General features: G+C 41.3%; 2 protein-coding genes across 6 annotated transcripts; one reads left to right on the top strand and one right to left on the bottom strand.

Annotated features, from left to right (window-relative positions):
- Nucleotides 1-254: 254 nt before the first annotated feature.
- On the top strand, nucleotides 255-11,577 carry dzip1 (DAZ interacting zinc finger protein 1). Of its 5 annotated transcripts, none has more exons than XM_058623066.1 (21): nucleotides 255-406; nucleotides 1,052-1,202; nucleotides 1,386-1,982; nucleotides 3,297-3,381; nucleotides 3,594-3,709; nucleotides 4,479-4,518; nucleotides 4,593-4,708; nucleotides 4,822-4,914; nucleotides 5,008-5,121; nucleotides 5,211-5,273; nucleotides 5,374-5,505; nucleotides 6,547-6,592; nucleotides 6,685-6,729; nucleotides 6,920-6,979; nucleotides 7,766-7,941; nucleotides 8,139-8,343; nucleotides 8,606-8,780; nucleotides 9,421-9,761; nucleotides 9,993-10,114; nucleotides 10,208-10,367; nucleotides 11,050-11,577. In XM_058623066.1, the coding sequence occupies exons 2-21, from the start codon at nucleotides 1,200-1,202 to the stop codon at nucleotides 11,136-11,138; spliced, it is 2,778 nt and encodes a 925-aa protein (XP_058479049.1). In that variant the 5' UTR covers nucleotides 255-406; nucleotides 1,052-1,199; the 3' UTR covers nucleotides 11,139-11,577. The 5 variants fall into 5 exon arrangements, with proteins under 5 accessions (XP_058479049.1, XP_058479046.1, XP_058479051.1 ...); XM_058623063.1 differs by having other exon boundaries at nucleotides 11,047-11,577; XM_058623068.1 differs by having other exon boundaries at nucleotides 1,052-1,233; nucleotides 11,047-11,577.
- A 304-nt stretch (nucleotides 11,578-11,881) lies between these two features.
- LOC131453742 (tubulin alpha chain-like) lies at nucleotides 11,882-14,829 on the bottom strand. The gene is made up of 4 exons (XM_058622494.1): nucleotides 14,717-14,829; nucleotides 13,261-13,483; nucleotides 13,024-13,172; nucleotides 11,882-12,929 (listed from the first exon to the last, which is right to left on the bottom strand). Exons 1-4 carry the CDS (start codon nucleotides 14,717-14,719, stop codon nucleotides 11,949-11,951), a joined length of 1,356 nt encoding a protein of 451 aa, XP_058478477.1. The 5' UTR covers nucleotides 14,720-14,829; the 3' UTR covers nucleotides 11,882-11,948.
- Between the last annotated feature and the right edge of the window lie 4,685 nt (nucleotides 14,830-19,514).

Genomic DNA, 19,514 nt, shown 5'->3' with positions numbered 1-19,514 from the left:
TTCCACTGCAAAACGTGTCCCACGTTTGAGAACGTAACCATTTTAAGCAAACAAAAACACAAAAAATAGCAAAAAAAAAACAAACAAAAAAAACATTGGGATGAATGGGGACATTTTACCACAGTTGTCATGGTAACCCATGTCAAAAGCATGTTTGTACATGGTACATTGTGACGCAAACATTAACATGAAGAGAAGCTGAAAATTGTACGGTCACCTGAACAGACGAGTGCTTTATTTTGTAGGTGCTAACCGGAAGCTAAGTGTTTATTGTCTTGACGAAACACCAGCCTGTTTTTTTTGAAAAAGGATTTAGGAATGTGGAGACCAGCAGCTGCGTTACCCTCAAATCCCCCGGAGTTATCGTCGTCCGAAAACTACAAATTAATAACCTTTAACAAAGACAGTAAGTTGTTTTATTTGAATTGTGCGACACAACGTCTACCTATAATAGTAACAATTGTGGTATGGTGTATAAAATCATTCTTTCCTAAGTTTTTACCTAATAAGGTGACTACAAAAAAAGTCCGCTAGCTAACGTAAAAGACGTAAGCGGGTGGGAACAAGCTAGTTCACTTCGATGCTACTTCTTCACACAGCAGCAGCCTTGTGTCCTTACTAGACACCTTAACGTGACATGGAATGTTATGGAATGACGTAGAATTACTTAGTTCAGAGCTATAGAACTACTTTTAATGAATAGACAAAGATTCAGATGGATGACTTAATCCGAATAAGGGTTTAAAGCAGTACTACGCATACTAGCTGTCAGAGAACAGATGAGGGAAGTTAAGGAGGACACTTAATACTTTCTTAGACATGTCTTTGCATGTGTGTGTATTGTTTGAGTGGAGGTCAGGGGCATAAACGGCCTGCCCCAAACATGAAGTGAAACATGATACATTATTATTGCTTCGCCATTCACTTATATGGCTTTAACTTAACTGATGTGTTAAATTTTCATGCCTTTGACTCACTGATTTTTCTCCCACACACTGTCGGGAAACACTGCTGATTGCACTCAGTGTTTTCACAACACCTCTCTCCCCAGGGACGCTCGCCTGCGTCGCCATAGCAACGTGGCGGACGCCCGTCCTCGACTGTGTCGCGTTGAATTGCCTGCGAGGGGGCGGAACCGGAGAGGAGCGAGCGTCTTCGACCGCTTTCTCCCCGTTAAAGGCAACAAAAGGCAGTCGGAGATGGTAAGGAGATCGCAGCTGCAGCGTCCTAGAGGTAGATGAACACTGGTGGAATCTGTGCTCTGCTGTTAATGTCTGCTCTTTTGTCTTTTATTTACCCTCTCATTGTGTGATTGTGTGGCTTTCATTTGTTCACCTTTCTTAAAAAATGGATATTCATCATCTCTCTTTTGGTCGATGTTGCAGCCATTTCACGAAGGAGTCTACACTCCCTACACAGGTGACACCCAAGGGACCCACTCATCAGCAGGGATCCCGTCCCTGCTGAATTCCCCTCTCAGCCAGCACACAGTAAACGGACACTCTGTTCCTTCAGCTGAGATGACTCCGTCCATCGGAACCGCCAGCATTCCACCCTTCAAGTTCCGTCCTCGCAGGGAGACTGTGGACTGGCGGCGGATTAATGCAGTGGATGTGGACCACGTGGTCAGCCAACTGGATGTGGACACCCTTCAGGAGCATATCAACACCGTGACCTTCTGCAGCTTGGATGGGGAGCGATGTCAGCGGTGCCAGAGCCCGGTGGACCCAGTTCTGATCAAGCTCCTGCGGCTGGCACAGTTCACGGTGGAGTGGGTCCTCCACTGCCAGGAAGTTCTTACTCTCAACTTGCATGCAGCGGAGGAGAAGCTGGCGGCGGGTGGCAGGGAGCGGAAGGAGCTGCTGGATCAGCAGACTAAGCAGGAGGAGAAGGTGAAATCGATGGCTGCCGAGCTCAAGCAGAGGAAGAAGATGATACGCACCCAGCAGTCCCTGCTTGTGCCTCACATCAGCAGCAAGAAGGTACTACTGACACGCTAAAACGTTCGCTCACTGGGGGTTTAACGGTCACCGTTTGCAATTTCACACATGCATGGCATAGCAGACAGCCAGATCAATCTCCCCCCACCCACCCCCGCCCCCCTACAATTCTCCTCCTCCTCCTGTTCAGGACCCCCCTGCTCTGTCATTGTTCCAGTGATCCATTCACAGCTCCCGCTTTGTGCGTTTCAGAGCTGGTTTGGTAAGAAAGAGGGAAACAGATGAAGGTTTATATCACAGCCTGACAGAATTTTGCTCCTAAAAAGATCGTTATGCGCTGTTAAACCACAGCACAGTCATAATAAGCTTTATTTTTAGATGGAGAGAATAGGATTTAGAGCCGGACAGCAGATGGTGTCATCTGGATGCAATTAGGTTTCTTAATCCGTGTTCAAAAGGGAGACGAGTCATAATCAACCTGCGCTTTTTATCTGTATTCATGTCCTTGTACAGAATTTTAGCATTTAAATGAGCTGTTACAACATTTATTATGAGCTGATAGTTAAGAACCTGCCTGCATCCCTGGTAGTGAGCATAACTCAATGCTGCCATTAGGTTATTTATAGTACAAATCAAAAATCTCCCCCATTCTTCATTGGTACAGCTGCCGCTGACCTGACCAAGTGGTTGCCAGGACAACAGATATACAGCAGTGTGTCTTGACAGCATGTGGTTGCTAGGTGTGCGCTACCAGCTCAACTAACAGAGGTGGTTGAATTATTGATAGGCTGTGTTCACTGACTGTTGACATTTGTTGCTTGGGCTCATTTATACAAGGTAAACACACATGAGTGGCTTAAAAGACTAATTTACTTCATCGTCCAATTTTCACAGTTGGTCCTTCCACAGCAATTACATTAGTGTAACTCTTTGTAGAGCTGCACCTTTTAAGTGACATGTGACTGACTGCCTTTAAAACCATCATACCAGTTGCAGCAGGTTGAACTTAGAATGAGTCATATTTAAACTGCACTGATGAGCATAAATAAACACCACGACTTCAGACATAAAGGACATTATTTTTAATGATAATAAATCATTAACCAATGTCATCGGACAAAGTTAGTTTGATGCGATGATGATGAAGATCATAGCTTAATACATAGCTTTGTTGAAGGTGGTGGTTTTAAAACTGTTAATATGACAGATTGTTGCTAACAAGGTGTCCTGTGAAGGAAAAATGATATAAATCAATGTTTTCTGCCATAGTTAATGTAAAATGTTTAACTATAGATTTGCCTTCTTTGTCCAAAGTGCTCAATAATTTCAGTTTTCTTGTTTGTTTGTTTCTTCCAGTGTGCTCATTGTGACAAAACCTTCCTCAATGCCACCTTTCTCCAGAGTCACTTGCAGAGGCGCCACCCTGAGGAGTATGAAAGCCGTAAGTGAGAGTGTCACTGAGGTTTACTGAACAGTTTAAAGGTCCATTGTGGAACATTTTGTATAATGGGCAGAAATGATACCAACATACCCATAAGTATATTTGTTTAAGTGTATAAAAGCTTTAAAATAAACTTGTACTTGTTGATGAAACGTGAAACCTTCCCTCACATGCCGTATGGATATGTCTTCTCATCATACTTCTCTTTCTAGAATTGCGTTCAGACAACGAAAATAAGTCTGTGATTGAAGACCTCAAGGTGGAGATCAGCAGCCAAAAAGAGCAGATTTCTCAGCTGCAGCAGAGCCTGCAAGCCAAAACTGCACAGGTAAGTGAAGCTGCACATTGGGTCGGGTCAGGGTCGGGCGTTTATGCTGCGTGGACCTGCACCACACGGAGGTGCTTATTATGATGTGATTAAACAGCAATGCAGAGAGGAAAATGAGGTTACTGCAACAGCAGAGAGTGATGTTTGCCAATATCAACCACAACCGCAGGGTATATGCTGTTTATTCAAAAGGATGAAATAATATTTAGGCTTTAAATAGACTGAAATAAGTGTCGAACAATAGGTTTGAAGGTCAATTTGCACTATTCAAGAGGACTTCAAGAGGTTAGGAATGCAAATACATTTATTTACTTTGAAAAAGGTAATTTTATAACACGATTGTTGATGTGCCTTACTTGTCATATTTCATCAGTTTGATTTAAAAAGTCTTTAAAAAGTTCTTAAATTCAACTTATTGAAACCTTTAGAAACCCTGCACTCCCCTTTATTATTTTATTGCCCCTTAAACAGGTTCAAAGTGATTATTGTGATGTTTTGGTGCTTCTCATCTCACAAAGAGTGGACATAGGCTGCAAATCAACAACATTTTCATCACTAATCAATCTGTTTATTGTTCTCTTGACTAAACAGTAATTGTTGGTTCCAAAAAATATTTGTGAATTTGAGAAAGAAAATAAACCCAAACATAGTCAGCTTACTGTTGCCTCTTTGTCAAAAGCGCACAGTGTTATATTAATTTGAGTTTTTTGGTTTGTTGTGTTGTTGTGTTCATTGTGACAAAACCTTCCTCAATACCACCTTTCTCCAGAGTCACGTGCAGCGGCGCCACCCGGAGGACTATGGCGGCGGTAAGTGAAAGTCTCTGGTTGTTTTTATTCACATGCCCGTAACAGTTTTTAATCATCGTCATACTTTCCTCCAGAGTTGCATTCAGACAGCGAGAAGAAATCTGTGATTGATAACCTCAAAATGGAGATCGTCAACCAGAAGGAGCAGATGGTTCAGCTGCAGCAGAGTCTGCAAGCCAAATCAGCTGTGGTAAGGAAAATGAAATAGTTCAAGAATAATAAATATTCTTAAAGCCCACTTTTATTTCATTTGTGATTTCATAGTCAATTAGACTAATGATGGTCATTGTTGTCCACATCCAGGAAAAAGAGCTGCAGAATATGCACAAAGACCTGATGAGAGAACTGGACCATTTTAAAACTGAGGAGATGACTCGCAATATTCAGGCTCTCAATGTAGGCAGAGGATACTTGTCATTTCTCTCCAAAAGCTTGCTATATTTTTATTTAACAATATTATATTTTTTAATTTTTTTTTATTATTAATAGGAAGCAAATCAGAATCTGACAGCCAAGCACTCACAGCCTGAGAGAGACCTGGACATTTACAAAGAGATGCAGACCCATGCCATCCAAAAGCTGGAACACCAGCTGGTTAAGCAGGTCAGTGGAGTAAAAATCTGATATTTTATAACCTCAAAATGAGTTGAACTCATTTGATGACTGGAAAATGTCAAAATAATCTTCTACAGGAGAAGAAAATGGAATCCAGGCTCCAAGACATCCAGGCTCAACATGAATCTGAAAAGAATCAAGTATGGTCAAATCAGAATGATCATATGAGAAGTATTTAACAAGCTGTTGGCTGAAAGGCTCAGATGAAAAATGCCTCGTCCTCCTCCTTTTGTTTCCCAGCTGCTGAAGGAGCTGGGCAAAATGCAGTCGTCCGTGTCTCGGCTGCAGCAGGAGCGAAGCCAGTGGCAGCAGCAGGAGATGGAGCGCAGGCTGCAGGAGAAGGAGCAAACCATCCAGTCTCAGCGGAAACAGGTTCACAGTCACACACTCAAGCACAACCAGTGTGATTATGTTGGGAGAGGAAGTGAGGCAGCGGGTCGGCCCTTGTTCAGGATTTCCTGTATTTGCTCCACTGAGATATGATGATACTGTACGTTTGACATTAGCCAGAGTGCAGTGTTTTCCCTGACATCTCCACAGTGTTCTCACAAGCAGCTTCAAACAACTAACACACATTTCCTAAACCTCTGCGGTTCATGAACCCTGCAAATGTAGGACATACATACTACTCAAAATCATAATCTCAGTATTGATCAGAATAATTATCGTTTATGGCCCAAAGGGATTTGCATTCATACTGTTTTGTTTTCAAATAAGCATATACATTATATATGAATAACAAAATAAGACATAGACACCTTCAGATCTTTTAATTTAGATTAAAATATACTTTTTTGTTTCAGGGAATTTTTATAGCCTGGGTTGTTTTGGTTCACAGTGCAGCCAAATAAACAGCCAAAGGTCCACATCTTGTTTTGTTAAATCCCAACTCTCAACACACATGATTTTAAGTTTTCTACCTGAAAACCAGATCACACCTTAACCAGCTTAACTAAATATATAGTATGTATTTGTTTTAAATGACCTCTCATGGCCCAAACACAGTACCTTCACTGCCCACCAGGTGGCTGCAGCACATCAGTAACCTGAGAAAAGATTGAATGTGTTTTTTGTGGCAAGTTTACAATATGAACAGTCCTTTTGATGGTTTTCAGTATTTCTATTTTAAACGTATACAAACTTACAGCTACTCACTGGTTTAAAGCCTTTGCCACAACACACAGCCATATACGTGTCTCAAAATCTACTAGACAATAAAGGTTTGGCTTAGGTAAAATTCAAATCAGTTTAGAGTCAATAGAGGTGCCAATAAAACTAGGTTAGTGTGGTACAATAATTCCTTTCATGAATAGCATGAGAAATTTAAATAAGAAAATCTTCAAGATCTTGATTTTGAGTTTCTCTCTTATGTGGTCATGACATATAAGAATAATTAGTTTTTTCATCTTACAGATGAGGAATGTTTCCTCTAAGCCACCAAAAGTTATCGAAGTACCAGGTATGAAACGTTTTTATCCAAGCAGTAAATCACTAAAGGAAACTGCACGTACGGTGTGATATTTATGCATGATCTCATTCTATTTATTTCAGTCAGCGCTCCGGCTCCAGAGGCCAAACCAAAGAAAGTTGTACTTGGTAAGTTGTATTAAAAAAAAAAAGAAAGAAGAAGATTATAAACATTGTCCTCACAGACAGGCTGAGCATGTGCTTTCATGCATGAAGGATTTATTGTACCCTTAGATATTCTTGTCCCTACTCCCTTAACACCTGTTTTATCTGGCCCATGACTTCCAATGACCTTTGACTTCACATGCTGCCCAATTAGAGGAGCCAGTCTTTGCTTTTAACCTGGATCCTATACAGGAGCTGACGGAGGAGGAGAGAGGTAAAGCAGAGCCGGTCGGCCGGCACACCGCCTGCATGGATGCATCGGCCTGTTCAGGGCCACGCCCATTCTCTTCCCTTTTCCAGACTGAGATCATCTAAGGCTATGTTCAGATTATAAGCTACATTCAAATCTGATTTAATTAAGATCAGAATTAAAGGTTTACATTCATGACTATTGTACATGGGTCTCGCATCAAACAACAGAAAATGTCATATTTGTGAAATGACTCGTAATGCTGTAGGTAAGGTAACATGTGGATTTTAGAATTCTAGGAAGTAGCTAGCTCTGGAGGACCAGATCAGATCATAATAGATCACAGATCAGATATAAAGCTAATCAAGGACCCCCACTGTAGGAACACAATTCTGATATGAAGTTCAGAATCGGCAGTCGGAGTCACATCATCGTAAAAAAAATCAGATTCGAGTCATTTCAGCCGGGTAATCTGAACATAGCCTAATTTTAAAGAGACATTAAACGTAATAAAGATGACCTTATCACAGGGAATCTTTTTGGAATGTCCGCTCATAGTCTGTGATATTCTCTCATGTCTGCACTTGTACGATCATTACGTCCGTCTGTCTTCTCGCTGCCTTGTTTGTGGCAAATAAAAGTGTTGACATCTCCTCATATGCCTGCTTCACAGCAGTCACACTCCGTCTACTCAGCTGAACCGGTGGCATGCAGCTTGCTGTGAAAATTCCTCATTGCATGTTTGTTTTTTTTTTTATTACTGTATGACCCACGACTTGTGTGATTGAGTGTGTGCGTTTTCCTCCGCAGACTCGAGCAGCGTCTCTGAGAGGAGGCCGGTGGAGAAGAAGCTGGAGCCTGTTCGTGAGAGGAAACAGAATGTGAGCAGCAGTTCTCTGAAAAAGGACCCCAGGATGAAGAAAGAGATTCGACAAGTGCTCGAGCAGACTCTCATCAAGAGGCTGGAAACCCTGGGGCTCAAGTCTGTACGTTCTCACACAGTTTAGTAGAGTTCAGGATGTAATGTGTACATTTAGATATAAATAAATGTCTGTTAGAGTCAAATCTCTGACAAACCTCTGTGTTCAGATGAGTGACGTATCATGTGATGATACAACCCTTTCTCTACTTTTGTCCAAACTGTACAAACAGTCGATTATTTCCCCACTCTGCTTCATCTCAGGATCAGGGTGGTCTGAAGAAGAAGACATTCACTTCCTGCTCGACCAAAATGCAGTCAGAGCAGGACAAAACTGCGAAGAAGATGCCGGACTACTGGCACCATCGGGAGGAGTTAGCAAACACTCTGGAGGAGAAGATGGGCGGTCAGAGGAGAGGCAGCAGCCCTGCTTCAAAGTCACAGGCTGCATTCAGACTATCAGATAAAGGTGCATCTCAAAACTGAGTCATCCAAAAGCTGAACTCTTGGCAGATGACAGTAGTAACCAATTGTCAATGTAGTGAATTTCAGCAACAGGATTCATGTCTTGTTATAACAGGAATATGAGTTGTACTTTGATAAAGTTAACTTTAACTGTTGCAGTTGGTTTTGACTGCGAGAATATCAAAACTGTCAAACTCATTTGTCGACACTTTAGCTCGTTTTAAGGTCCATCAGTGACTGACCCACACGTGGTGGCGTTTGTGTAGCGTTGCAGATCAGGCCTCGATCCAGCAGCCTTCCCTCCAGGTCCTCCCACGTGACGTCTGGACCTGCAGTGACACAACCCAAGACCCCACAGCCAGCGCCGAGGACCAAGAGCACCGCTCAACCCAAAACATCTACACCCAACACCAAGACTGTTCAGAGGACCTTCAAAGACAAGTAAAGATAAAAAGAAATCTATCCACATTTCTTCCACATTAGTATTTCCTAAGCTTTTCAAATGGGGACACACTTTCTAAAGATACAGTGCACAACATAAATATTGACAAAAGCACATTTGTGCTAAAACACAATGTTTCTGATGTTGTACTGTCATTTCTATAACAACTGATATGATTGTGAATTTAAAAAAAATAGAAAATATCCTGAGCATCTTTTTGCTTATTTAAAAAAACAAAAACTATTTCTCTGACTTTTTAGCTTCTGAAATATTAATAATCCCATCTTTTGTCAGAATGGTTTTAAAAGAAAAAGTAACTGACAGATTAATCAGCAATGAAAGTGGTAAATTGTTACTGCCCTTCTATTTATTTAGACAGCATATCGTTTATTTGACAGGGATGATATATTGTTCTACGTGTGGCTAAAGGCTACTTTCTCTAGGATTACAGATATACTACAGTGTTTACTGCTGGATAGTTACTGATATCTGAATTGTACATTATGTTTAAGGTTACAATGTGCTTTCCGTGCTGCATTCAGATACGGGGACTAGAACAATGTTATTATTTGCAACAAAAAAAACTCAAATTTGATGGAGTAAATGAATGAATAACATTATGTTTCTGTGACTTTTAAGGACTCCTCCATTCAGTTCAGAAGAGGAATCTGAAGAGGAGGACCAGCCTCAGAGACACCGCAGTGGTAAAACACCACAGTCCAGACTGAACCAGGCCAACCCCATCCAAGTCAAAGCAGGCAAAGCAAGTCCGGTCCAGACCAGTAAGTCACTCTCCTCCGGCTCCCAGCAGCCCCGGGGCTCAGCTGGTGTCGTGACAAAAACAGCCATCACAAAGATTGACAGCGGCGATGATGACACCGAGTGGTCTGAGGTCAGCGAGCTGCATGAGATTGATCCGAGACAGCTGCAGTCTTACACCGACCAGAATGGCAACATGGATAAGAGAAACTTTGGTAAAGGTGAGTTATTCATTTCCAAAACAGGAACAAACTGGCTGATAAATCCACACTGTGAGTGAAAAAAGGAACAATCTAAGTGACAGTACCTTTTGTAAAACATCTCTCTGTAAATTCATGGAACATCTGTCTGACTGTTTATCATGTAATTGTCCCAATGGTTCACTTGACAGGTGTAAATACACCTTTAAACTACTTTAATTAAACCATAATTTCATGAATTGTCTCTTTTAGAGAACAAAATCAATATCATGGCCAGAAAAATAGGGCAGCATTATGCACAGAGATCGGTGAAGAAACCAGCAGGGGCCGTCAGCATCTTAACAGAGAGGAAAGACATGGTGCAGGAACTGGAGGTGAGTAGATGAGACGTTGATATCACAGTGTTGAGCTTAATAAAGTTTCATTGAATGTTAAAATGTACAAATATTGTGTGTCCATGGTGACAGGACACAGATCTAGAGGAGAGCAGTGACTGGCTGGTGTCCTCCTTGGAGGACAGGCTGGAATCGTCTAAACCGGCTCAAGGCTCTGGGCCACTGAAGAAGAGTGTGGACTCACCCAGCACCAGCGTGTGGGGAACGTCCACAGGAAAGGCTCCCAAATCAGGTCAGTGGCACATCTGCTTACATGAATACCAAAGAAAAAAAAGTGTGTGAAATGGGAGCTGAAAATAGTTGATATTCAGAGAAATAGTCAGTGTTTAACACTTAAATAGATTATAGCGCAGTGATAATATTAACATGCAGTTTTTCTATACAATAATAAAGAAAGAAATGCGGTAATTAATAAAAGTAAAGAAATGTTGATTACATCTTCAATTTATTCATTATTCAATTTGTTTCCAGATTATATATATTAAAAGCCAGTTATTTTATTTATTTAATTCTGATCATTATATCAGTTCATACATTGTTTTGAATTTCTTGAATCTAAGATTCTTTTTCGGCATGATTTTTGTGATTCTTATTATTATAGCTTTTTAAGAAAAATTGAAAATATGTAGATTTATTATCATCTTTTAATTGTGCACACCTGGTCATCTTGCGACTTTGTGGCTTATGTTGTAATAAGGCTCACATCTTGACATGTTTTTATCATGCTGAGGAAAGCCCACAGCCTGAAACACATCTGTGTTTATGCTGCTGTGCATTCATCTATTTATTGATACACTGCATGAATATTTACATGAATGCCACACTGCCCTGTGTGATCTGCACAAGAGTGACGTGTTTGAAGGTGACTGTTGACTGTGTCGTAGACCTCTGACTCATTGTCTCGTCCCCAGCAGGTCTGACTGATGCTGGAACAGGAAGCACTCTGAAGAGCACGCTGTGCTCCCTCAGTGACATCAGTGACTCTGACGACATCAGCAATTAACAAAGCAAACATTAAAGCTGCTGAGGTCCAGATGCAAAGACCTCAGTCGACTCCACTGATGCCAAATTGCCATAAGTTAAAGGAATGTGGCCAAACTGAAGAGCACCAGAGAACGTCCTCGCTTGTTGTTTGACTGAGCCATATTTTGTTCTTCCATTAGTAAAGACATGAACAATACTACAATACAAAACTGTTCTACATTTGTGAAACACTCTCATAATCATGTGTAAGAAACAAAGTAAGATTATGTATATGTATAGTATGTATTGTTTTTATCTCATTTTATGCCTTGTGCCAATTCTTCTTGCCTTATACCTGTTCTTTGTTCATCTTTGAGTAGATTATGTTTTGTATTATTCATTTAAATATAACCCACACTCCAAATGAGGTAGTGTATGTAGTTTGTGTACAATTTTGTATATCAGATATTTTTAATGCAGCAGTTTTGTACAGAGAATATTTATACAAGCAATAAAAAAACTGCTTTGTGGAAAGTATACATGAATGTTGTTGAATGAAAGCTTGTTCTTTATGTAAAACCTTTTCTCTCATTAGACCATTTATGTCTTCTTCTCAGCACTGGTTTTGCTCTAGTTTTGAGAAATTTGTCAAAATGTGCCAGCCTTTGTGAATAATGCGAAACTAAAAGGTAAGATTGACTGATTTTAAGTGTATAAATATTTGTTGACATTTAGTTTACAGTAACACAGTATTTTAGGTTGAATTAACAAAAAACAAACAACTTCACTTGTGACAGATCTTTTATTTGAACATATTCCAAAAGTGTTGTGTGTCAGATTTGTCTGCCTCTTAATATTCTTCTCCTTCCTCCTCTCCCTCACCCTCAATGGAGTCGACTCCCACCTCCTCATAATCTTTCTCCAGTGCTGCCATGTCCTCTCTGGCCTCAGAGAACTCTCCCTCCTCCATACCTTCACCCACGTACCAGTGAACAAATGCACGCTTGGCGTACATCAGGTCAAACTTGTGGTCAAGTCGAGCCCAGGCCTCTGCAATAGCAGTGGTGTTACTCAACATGCACACAGCTCTCTGGACCTTGGCCAGATCTCCACCAGGTACCACAGTAGGTGGCTGGTAGTTGATGCCGACCTTGAAACCAGTGGGGCACCAGTCCACAAACTGGATGGAGCGCTTGGTCTTGATGGTGGCGATGGCAGCGTTGACGTCTTTGGGCACAACGTCACCACGGAACAGCAGGCAGCAGGCCATGTACTTGCCGTGGCGAGGGTCACATTTCACCATCTGATTGGCCGGCTCGAAGCAGGCGTTGGTGATCTCAGACACTGAGAGCTGCTCATGGTACGCCTTCTCAGCAGAGATGACAGGGGCATAGGTGGCAAGAGGGAAGTGGATACGAGGATATGGCACCAGATTGGTCTGGAACTCCGTCAGATCGACATTGAGGGCACCGTCAAAACGGAGGGAAGCGGTGATGGAGGACACAATCTGACTGATCAGCCTGTTCAGGTTGGTGTAGCTGGGGCGCTCGATGTCGAGGTTCCTGCGGCAGATGTCGTAGATGGCTTCGTTATCCACCATAAAGGCACAGTCAGAGTGCTCCAGCGTGGTGTGGGTGGTCAGGATGGAGTTGTAGGGCTCCACCACCGCAGTGGACACCTGGGGAGCCGGGTAGATGGAGAACTCTAGCTTGGACTTTTTGCCATAGTCGACAGACAGACGCTCCATCAGCAGGGAGGTGAAGCCAGAGCCGGTGCCTCCTCCGAAGCTGTGGAAAACCAGGAAGCCCTGCAGACCAGTGCACTGGTCAGACTGGGGACAAAGGAGAAGTACACAATTTTATGATTTAGTTTGATATTTTGAGTAAACTAAGCAAAATCAACTCTCTCATTTTCAGGTTTCCCACCAGTTTGCGGACCCTGTCCAGCACCAGGTCAATGATCTCTTTGCCGATGGTGTAGTGTCCACGGGCATAGTTGTTGGCAGCATCTTCCTTCCCAGTGATCAGCTGCTCAGGGTGGAAGAGTTGGCGATAGGTCCCAGTACGCACCTCATCTGAAAACACAACATACTGTAAATACTGATTTCTTGGCTGTAATCTTTTTTTTTTTTGTAATTTCCAGAGAAAAGTGAGGAAGCTCACCAATGACAGTGGGCTCCAGGTCGACAAAAACTGCTCTGGGGACGTGCTTCCCAGCTCCAGTCTCACTGAAGAAGGTGTTGAAGGAATCATCTCCTCCTCCGAGAGTCTTGTCACTGGGCATCTGTCCGTCAGGCTGGATCCCATGCTCCAGGCAGTAAAGCTCCCAGCAGGCATTGCCAATCTGGACACCAGCCTGACCAACGTGGATGGAGATGCACTCACGCTGTGGAGAGAAAACACACAACGTCTTTTCGCTGCATGACCTACAGTGCTGCATTAGTAGAGGGGGTTTGGCACTGAAAGGGGGTCAATAGCAAGTGAATCCTAGCATTCAAGGTAAGTTATCTGCTTTGACAACAAATAACCTAAACATACATTTGCTATGTCAAATTTAAGGTAATCAAATCAAAGAGAAAAGTGTCATGCTCTTTCATGAGGCCCAAAATGTGTCGTTGCACCTCTGAGTATGCCAGTTATTCTAACGTACAGTAGAAAACCGCTCCCCCTATCCGTAAACAGCAGGTAGTGCAGCGTGAGGCGTCTCCCTGCACCGCAATCCGCAGGAGACGAAACGAAACCATCCTGACAGCAGCATTTTCAAAGGAACAATGCTCTCCTCTTTCCTTCAACCAACATTTTTAATCTCTTTTGTCATTTTAATATAATTTAAGCCTCAGAATATGACAAACACTAGCACGAATACATTATTCATTATCAAGCACGAGCGCGGGGGCGCGCACGCTTTTCTGGAATATTCCACTTGCTCTCACAGCGCTGGTGAGTGGAGACACGATCACAGCAAGGTGTTTAAAGTGGAAATAATCCCTAATTTGTGTTCGTGTAATCCTTATATACTCAAAATCCTATTACAATTAGGACCAAATCAATAAATGTGCTTTTTATCCATTATAATTAGCCTTTTACAATCGGCTTCGTGTGCAAACAAAAATGTGTTCAGTTAATTTACGTTAATTTACGATTTCCAAACGTTCCATGTTTAACGTTGTGTACTGAACATTAAAAATAAAAAGTCTCCATCCACCCTCACGATCTCCACCCAAGCTGCCAGTCTGCCTAGAAACTGGGCAAGTCCGATTTAAATGTTTCATACCTTTTCGTGCATTGACTGTGAAACATTTAAATAATTCGTCGCGAACAAATACACCGTTTTATTCAGAAAACCAATTAATCTAAAGCTCGAATTCCGCAATCAGTGCACTGTAGCCATCTCTGTACACAACGGCAATCACGTCGTGCCACTGCCACAGATACATCTGTGCAGTTTAATGTAGTGTTAATGAGAAAATTGGTCGAAATCAGTCTGTTTATTCCATCAGAGGAGATTATCCAAAGCTCAGAAAAGCATTTAAAGACGTTTTGAGTCAAACCGAGATGCAGACACAGCAGCTCCCTTTCCTCCAGTTTCTGCTTCACAGAGAGAGAGAAACGCACTCACCATGTTTCCGTTTGTGCTTCAGAGAGGAGGAGAAAAGCAAGAAAATTAAGAAATGTTTGCTTTTTATTGACGGTGGGTTTGGGTTGCGTGTTGTACCCAACGGGGTCGATGCAACGATGGCTGAATGAAAGGGCGGTGCTACCATATTTATACGCGCAGGGCAGTGGGGGGGGGGGGGGGGGGGTGTTGTCTTTCTACCATTATTTCATAATGTTAGACAAATCTGGCTTTACAGAAAATGTTTTTACTCAAATTTGAGTAATTTAATTTATTAAATTTAATAAATTTAATTTAATTAAATAAATACCCCGATTTTGCACAGTGCACATGTAAAAGGTGGACATAGTTTTACAGTTGAATCCTTGAATCACTCTGGTGTCCACTCGTGTCCATGATTTGTCGTTTATTTGACTCAAACAGGGAACACGATTCGTAAGTGAATTTCCCAATAAAGCCAAATCTAATCTAATCTAAATGATTTACAATACATTTCCTCTTGTAACAGACCTGATACTGTAGATTAATTCATCAAGAAACTGTTTAATAATGTTAGAAATCAGAAGACTTCCATTCAAATAGAGTTCTTTTTGCAACCAGGGCATCCACCCTCTGGTGGCTCATTTATTTATAGCTCAGCTTTGTTGCCAGTTTTTTCCTTTTGCCATTTACACACATTTGAGGACGTTCTGACTGAACAAAGGGCTTATTCAGACAAAGCTGATTCATTATGCATGCAGAGGAATGAGCATTTTAGGACATGTCAACCTGCAGATCAATAGAGTGGCTTGACTGTATGTTAATGTGTATTAAAGGGAATTTTGTTTGCCAGCATGTGGTGTGTATAGCCAATGCTTCTGTTACACTGGATACGTTTATCTCACATAAAGAGCACGGCATCTGTGTTGGTAGGACATGCCATGGTGTCCAATCATCCACACGGCATGTCAGCTCTCCTTCCTCTTTTTTGTCTTGGATTCTCTTCAGTAATGTCACTCAGTGGGTTGGTGAGGTGGGTGCATGTCTCTCTCTCTCTCTCTCTCTCTCTCTCGTTCTGTGTTTTTTTTTTAGCTCCTGTCATGACTGAGGAATTGAAATTGCCTGAATGGCAGTTTTTGTGACATCATGGCACTTGTGCACAGACTTAAGTGTCCACGGTTTGTGGTTACCACATAATAACACTATTCTTTAATCTGCTAAATCCTGCAAGGCATGAAAGTCATGTTGAAAAGAGGCTTTCACAGCATATATCTGTCTACATTAACATTCCCTACTGCACTGGGGTTTTATTCAGCAGCAGACTGAGGATGTAGGATTTACAACCAGCGGTTGCTGTGCCCAGAAAGCACTGCAGGGAAAGAAAGTGCAAGGGCAGGAGACAGCAATAGCTCCCAGTCAGGAAAACCCTCTCCATAGCTCCTCCTCTTCCTCGTCACAACAGCTGTGAAATAAGGAGGGTCTGAACAGCTGCTCACCAGGAGGAGAGAGGCTGGAGGGGAATGCTTTAGAGACATGGGGAGTGGTCCTTCATGACTCAAAACTGACCGCACTGCCTCCTGCAGTGGGAGAATATGACACCCAACAAAGTGCCACAGCATGTTTTCCATGTGTCTCAGCAGAGCTACAGTACTGAAAGACTTCCATGCAGGTACAGGCAGCAGCTAAACAGAGGCCATGAGGTGGAAACACAAATTTGGAATAATAAACTGTGAGGCAGTTCAGTGCATGTCTGAAAGCAGCTTAAATGATATTCATAAGCTTAAATGGCTAAATGCTGGAAAAAAAATAGATTTACATTCAGGTTCCTTCTCTTGTGATGAAGGGATAAAGAACGAGGAAAAGGAAGCAATCACTAAATCTGTCCTGTAACAATATATGACATTACATTACATTACATGTCATTTAGCAGACGCTTTTATCCAAAGCGACTTACAATAAGTGCATTTAAACATTTGGGTACAAATAAGAGCTAGAAGTAAGTAAGCGCTTCAAGTAAACAATATGAGTCACCTGTTCCTTATCATATGTCAATCAGATATACAGAAATCATGAAGATGTTGACTACAATTTAGATGACATAATAAACCATATGCTCACTGTAGAGAAGATTGTTGCAGCCCTAGTTGACAATACTTGTATAGTAGCGAGGCAGAAAAAGACATCATTGTCTTAAGTAGGTAAAATAATTGGATATTGGAAAAAGAAAAATAATCATTACTTCATTAAGCACTGACTGTTAAGTGAGTCGTGATGTAGGCACTTTATTTCTTCTGTAACAAGCAGAAATCTTGTGTCTTTCAAATGGCTGATTAAGCACATATTTGTTAACTGTTCACTGGTCTAAAACTACTTAATTGGACTGATATCACAGCTGTGATATAGGTATTGATATCAAACACAAAAAGAGGCATCAAGGCATCTGAATGACATGAATGTTTTGTTGCTTTAAAGTTGCGCTCACATACCTGCGGGATGCTTCAGTGGTTAGATTCTGAGAATCTTAATATCTGGCTTATTTTCATTAGCTCTGCAAAAACATGTCAATTCTGCCCTTGGAGCAGCTGCTCTAAAAGTTTATATAAACCCACAAAAAAAACAGTTTAGGGGCTTTTTCACAAAGATAGTTCAACACATCTTTTACATGACTGTCTCCAGAGAGAGTAAGTGAGCCTCTATTTCACTATCACAGCCTCAAATTACTCCATCAGTGCAGTGGATCTTGTGTATCATTGTCATCACCTTAATTAAAGCAGCAGTCCACACAGTACAGCAGGGTGAAAAATATGTGTGGGTAACAAGTGGTTAAAGCCCCTCACATCCACCCACAGTCAGCTGCAGTGCAGTCTGCTGCTATTTAAGCTGGGCCCTATGGTTGGGCCACGTGACCGCCAGATAAAAGCAGCCTATGTGGATACCAGGCTGTGTCCAGGCAACTCACTTTGTCATTTCCTAGCAACAGTTCAATCTCGGGAGGAGGCTGGTGGTTGGACGCCAGTGGCTCTCTGTAGCTCTCTGTGGCCTACATGTCTCTGCACTGAAAAGTACACTCTAAAACGATCAACTACTGCAACTGCTCAAAAAACACACAGTCATCATGTAAACAGATAAATAACTGACAAACTATATGATGTATAACATGGAAAAAAAAAATCAAGAATATTCAATAACAAAAAATAATCGAATTGTAATTTAATGCTGAGCTTTATTTCTAATTATTATTTTTATTTTTATTGTTTATTCCACTGGTTCGCAAACCTTTTATACCAAGTTATAAAAATAATGAACTCCCCTTAAAATAGGTCGAGCAAAGTCAGGAGGCAGATTCAGATAATTTGCTCTCTTGTCATCCTCCTCTTCCTCACATATACTTCACACACTTAGAATTAAATTAGATTTAGATGGAGTGAGATGGATACCAATTACATACACTGGTATATAAAGAAGAACAGTATTACTGATTTTCCTCCAAGTACCACCAGGTGAAGCTCACGTACCACAGCTTGAGAACCATTAGTTTACTCTCAACAATGGCAAACGAGTATCACATACAATAGTTTTACATAATTTCACTAAACTCATACAGATACAAAACAGCCTTATTCAAATAAAAGTTGGTGTTTACAAAAATGGACCAATAATAACAATTATGTGCCTTACATAATAATAGCAACAATAACAGGAATGAATATTCATTGTACAAATATTATAAGGATAAAATAGCTTACCCTCGCTAAATTATATATATCCATGTACATATTTCTTTATCCATTATGTCTACTGAGCTGTATATACATGTAATACACACTAGTTAGACTTTCAAAACTTTTTTTGAGGGTTGCTGAATCTATCCCAGACATTACTTTTGAGTAAAAATGACCCCAAGTCCATAAAAACCCATAAAATGTGGCTTTATTGAACAATTACAAAACCGAACAGTAACACTTTATATTAAAGAACACATATTCACCATTAACTAAGTGCTTACTAACATGCATAAATTGCATACTAGCCCTTCATTAGTAATTATTAAGCACGTATTAACACAAATCTGCCTACATGCATTCTTTGTATGTCTCAGGTGGTCATGGTCCTTGGTGGAGCTACCGTATCTGACAAAGACCACAGGGATCTGGAGGCGCTGGCTACTCATGGACATCACAAACAGGAGGTAGCTCTCAGCGATGTCCTTCCATGTAAGGTTAGCCCCCCCCCCCAAGAGCCAACCACCATCAACCACCAGGTTTGTGCAGGGGGGGTTTTGATTAGCTTCTCTACATTGAGTTTAGGAGCAAATCTGAGGCTTGCCAATGACTTACCTGTCTCATAAACATTACTATATATTATTTAGCTACTTATTACTGGTAACGTTAATATCATCCTCATCCATCCTTCGTCCACGGGTCGCGTGAGGAGCTGCATTCAATCCCAGATGGCGACAGCACGTGTCCCAACCTGAATAAGATGAAATTAATAGTGATGATGATAATTGTTATTGATGTTACTGATTTGTGAAATGCTCCTGGTTTCTATGTTGTTCTCTCACCTCTCTTTGTAAATATGATTTGATAACATTGCTGCCCTACTCAGTTTGGCCACTTGGGGGCAGTGGCGTGAAGCAGATGCTGATCCCTCACCGTGCTCCCGAGACCCATGACTTCAAATCATTACAGGTCAGCATCAACTTTTCTGTATGCCACTATCATTTCATTTTCTTTAATTTAAGGCATCACTACTTGTAATGTGATAGATTTCTTCTAGATAATTGATCATCACATAAAATTTCAAAGTTGTAGGACCAAAA

The sequence above is a fragment of the Solea solea genome, chromosome 2 (genome assembly GCF_958295425.1).
Source record: "Solea solea chromosome 2, fSolSol10.1, whole genome shotgun sequence".
In the NCBI taxonomy this organism is placed as follows: Eukaryota; Metazoa; Chordata; class Actinopteri; order Pleuronectiformes; family Soleidae; genus Solea; species Solea solea.
This window is presented reverse-complemented; position numbering and strand designations above follow the sequence as displayed.

Coding starts and splice junctions, on each gene's coding strand:
- LOC131453742 (XM_058622494.1), bottom strand. Junction 13,173..13,260: donor CCTGGAGCCCACTGTCATTG/GTGAGCTTCCTC, acceptor TTGTGTTTTCAG/ATGAGGTGCGTACTGGGACC. Junction 12,930..13,023: donor TGGACAGGGTCCGCAAACTG/GTGGGAAACCTG, acceptor CTTTGTCCCCAG/TCTGACCAGTGCACTGGTCT.
- dzip1 (XM_058623063.1), top strand. Junction 8,781..9,420: donor CAGAGGACCTTCAAAGACAA/GTAAAGATAAAA, acceptor GTGACTTTTAAG/GACTCCTCCATTCAGTTCAG. Junction 10,115..10,207: donor ACATGGTGCAGGAACTGGAG/GTGAGTAGATGA, acceptor CCATGGTGACAG/GACACAGATCTAGAGGAGAG.